The sequence below is a fragment of the Pinus tabuliformis genome, chromosome 2_1 (genome assembly GCF_031772625.1).
Source record: "Pinus tabuliformis cultivar Carrire ecotype Pingquan chromosome 2_1, CPIR1, whole genome shotgun sequence".
NCBI lineage: Eukaryota > Viridiplantae > Streptophyta > Pinopsida > Pinales > Pinaceae > Pinus > Pinus tabuliformis.
In genome coordinates this window covers 677,641,021-677,644,689 of record NC_142299.1, presented here as the reverse complement: position 1 = coordinate 677,644,689, position 3,669 = coordinate 677,641,021, and the positions used below count along the sequence as shown (strand labels likewise).

The window sequence follows — 3,669 nt, the reverse complement described above, 5'->3', positions numbered from 1 at the left end:
CTTTTTAATGATCATTTTCTCATGAACCCATTTGGGATTAGCAGTGTTTTTGAGTCCATTGACAAAGAGTTTCATGTTGTTGACGATCATGTCCCTGAAGAAATCACTCATGTTGTTGAGGATCACCCTGTTGAAGAAATCACTGAGATTAAAAGTTGCCCGGTTGTTAGAAGTTTTATTGGATCTACTTTCCAGATGACTGCTAATTTGGAGGATACTACCATGGATGTTCTTCGAAGGCCGCTCATGTTCAAAGATGACTGCATTTTGGTGACTCCTTCGTTGGTTCCTCATGGAAAGTGGGGAGAACATGAATTAAATTACCTCGTTCGAGATCTTGCATTGCCTCTCAATCCAAAAGAGGTTGTTGACCTTAAGTATGTACGCAAGGAGCAAAGGAATTTCATAAGGAAACCCAAAAAGGTGAAGATGAAACTGCACCAGCAATGGAAAAGGAACAAGCATGGACCTTTTAATAAGAAGACAAAAATGAAATGTTTTGTTGTAAGCCTAGCTGAGACTTAGACCAGCAGGCAAGTTAAAGTTTAAGTCGTCATCATTAAGAATATATAGTTTGTTATATAGTTGGAATTAAGGGGGAGTGGTAGAAAGGTATTAATCCCAACTACCCTCTGTTAATGCAGTAGTTAGATAGAGAATACAGCAGATGTTCAAAGTACAAGTTCTAGAAGTCAGTTAGGTATGGTAGAAAATCCATTTCTCCATTAAGGGAGGATGTGAAAATAATGAGAAATAGATTTAGTTATGAAGCAGTTATGAGCAGTTGATCAGAATTAGTTATAAGTAGTTGAACAGAGTTAGTTATGAGTGGTTAGGAATTCATATATAAGCATGATGTAATTGAGTAAAGAGATGAATAAAATTTGTGGGTTTTCTGTTTTTAATTGGCAGCGTAAGAGTTTTGGGGAGAGGAGGAGCACCTGGCAATGGAGACATTTTGGGGAGAGGAGGCACGCTGAACTGAGGCAGCGGAGAGATTTTGGGGAGAGGAGGAGCACTTGGCAATGGAGACATTTTGGGGAGAGGAGGGATACTTGGCAGCGGAGGAGTTTTGGGGAGAGGTGGAACACTGGGCAGAGGAGGAATAGTGAACTTGGGAAGAGAGGGAATACTAGGAAGGTTAGCAGGTGGAAACTGAGGCGACGAAGGGATTGTGGGCGTCTGTTGCCCTGCTTTCGAAGACTGGTCAACATCCTCAGCCATTGCTCGACCACGGATTATTGCCAACAAATCTTTCGAATAACAAGATGGAGGCACAGTTGCATGGCGGTAGCTAAACAAGCCTGCACTGTACGTGACAACTCCATGGAAAGCCGACTGTAGACTAAGCTTTGATGGTGCAGACATTTTGGGAATGTTGCACGAATCGTAAGGGCTGTTGCGACGCTTCACCCAACAATTATTCAATTCATCAGCAGACTGAAAAATGTTGGAGGGAAGCTCCACCCTGAATTCTCCGTTTTCGTCCGTCTCTCCGAGAAAGGATATGCTCATCATCTTCCTGTTGAGTTCACATTCCACTGCTATCGGAGCACCTGTTCGTTCATCAAGAGAAGAAAGGAACCATTAATTATGATGAGTACATTTAGGGTGACGTATTTATTATAAGAAAGAAAATGAATATTAAAATGACATAACATGGTACCGGATATAACGTAGCCATTTTCAGAAAGCCTGTCTTCGAGGCATGTATCACAGAACACTTTGCCCACAACCAAGATCGATGAGGCCTTCCCTTGGCTTGCATAAGTAGTCGCACCAGCCAAAGCCATGTAGCTCAAGAGGAAATATAGAACAGTAATTGATGTTGCAGGAATTTCAATGGACGCCATGATACTTGATGACACTCAATATGTGTTTAGCTATGTTGTTTCTGCACAAGGATTGGGTTATATATATAGTGGCATATTGGACCCCGCATTCGCATTGGTCGTTCAACAGTCCATGTAAAATAGATACGAGAACAGATAGACAGCACATATCTAATTTCGTATTTATTCGTTGATTACCAACCTGCCAAATTGTCATATAGTTTTATATGGTTTATGGTTTTCGTGTGGAGGTTTGTCACGTAGGTGTTGGGTGGAAATTAGGGATGCGGTGATTCTTTCAACACCCTTCTCAAATATAATTTAGGGGGAATTGAACCTGGGTCCAAGCTATGATACGATGTGGAGGTTTGCCGTTACATCAAAACTCACAAATGTTAGTAAACATTCCAAACCAATAACTAAGATACTCAAAATAAAAATTACGAATTCTATAGAACTGCGATGCTTTTCCAACATTTCTACATAACCCAAAAAAATAACATGAAACTACCCGAAATATCTTTGAGTACTGATTCCGAACTATAACCAATCTTCAACTTGGGTGTTCCGATTATAATATCGTAAATTCAATTATATTCCCACGTTGCCCGCCCAAAGCTGCCCTAATTCCGAAAGTTGATTTGAGTTCATTTTTCTTGTCTGACGACATATTCGGTTCTCCTGTTTTTTGTGTAGGGTTGTTTACATGGAAGTTTCTATTTCGTATCTTATAGCATAGTAAATGTCCCCTAATATGGGTTGATATAACACCATATAACACGCCGCATGGTGATGAGAGAGAAAAAAACGTCCGACGCGTTATATAGTGTACACGTTATATAGTGTTATATCGACCATGTGAGTGGGCATTTACTATTCTACAAGATACGAAATACAAACCCCCTGTTCACATGGCAGCACGCCGAACATCAAATCATCTTTTGCGTGAACTCCATGAAGATTGATTGGTAAAGGTGCGTGAAGTGTGTGTGAAAGTAGACGCTGCAATCACCGAATGGTTTAGTCGTGAAGACTGTGTGTGAAAGTAGACGCTGCAATCACGGAATGGTTTAGTCGTGAAGACCGAGTTGATCTTACTTTGCGGAGGCGCTGGAATTTTTGAGTCGTGAAGCTCAAGTCGATCCAACAATGCAAAGTCTATTGATGCGAAATCAGCGCCACGACTTGTGTCTCATTTTGGTACTAGTACTCATCACATGGGAAGCCTTGTCGGCGGCGGCCAATGATTTCAGTCGACGGAGATATTAATTTTTCTTTTGTTCAGAGACAGGAATTACACTCTGCTGCGCGCTGGGCTTCGATTGCGCTTGCGGTGTTGTCGGGATCTTAAGGGTCAGCTTCATTGCGTAACGAAATTTGCCCCTTTGCTGATTGATGGATTGTCCTTTTGAAAATGCATGGTGTACAACACCATTACAGATGGGTTTGGTGTACGGTGGGCGACGAGATCACTCAGAATTCGGAGTGGGAATTCCAATAGTCAACTTACGGTTTTGCTATTTATTTATGTCATATAAAAGAAGTGGAGCATTAACAGAAGTAACTTACGATTCTTGTATTAATTTAATTTATATAAAACAATAGAAATTCAAAGGTACATACGTACAGGTTAGGAATTTCAAATCTAAAGCAACCAACGGTTTGTGCAACTCTCAGGTTGATTTGATCATTTTACACATAATGGTGAGGGGTGGGAAATTTGTTGGCCGTATTTGACGTGGAAATCACCCTGTAACTCAAATTCTATGTATACATGGCCTTTTTTTTGTATTTATATTGAACGCTTCTTTTTAATTAGTGTTTTTTTCCAATAATT

The 3,669-nt window shown here is 40.5% G+C and overlaps 1 protein-coding gene across 1 annotated transcript; it reads right to left on the bottom strand.

Moving 5' to 3' along the window:
* Positions 1–840: 840 nt before the first annotated feature.
* LOC149202419 (uncharacterized) lies at positions 841–1,872 on the bottom strand. Its single transcript, XM_089401583.1, has 2 exons — positions 1,667–1,872; positions 841–1,556 (listed from the first exon to the last, which is right to left on the bottom strand). The coding sequence occupies exons 1-2, from the start codon at positions 1,851–1,853 to the stop codon at positions 841–843; spliced, it is 903 nt and encodes a 300-aa protein (XP_089257709.1). The 5' UTR covers positions 1,854–1,872.
* Between the last annotated feature and the right edge of the window lie 1,797 nt (positions 1,873–3,669).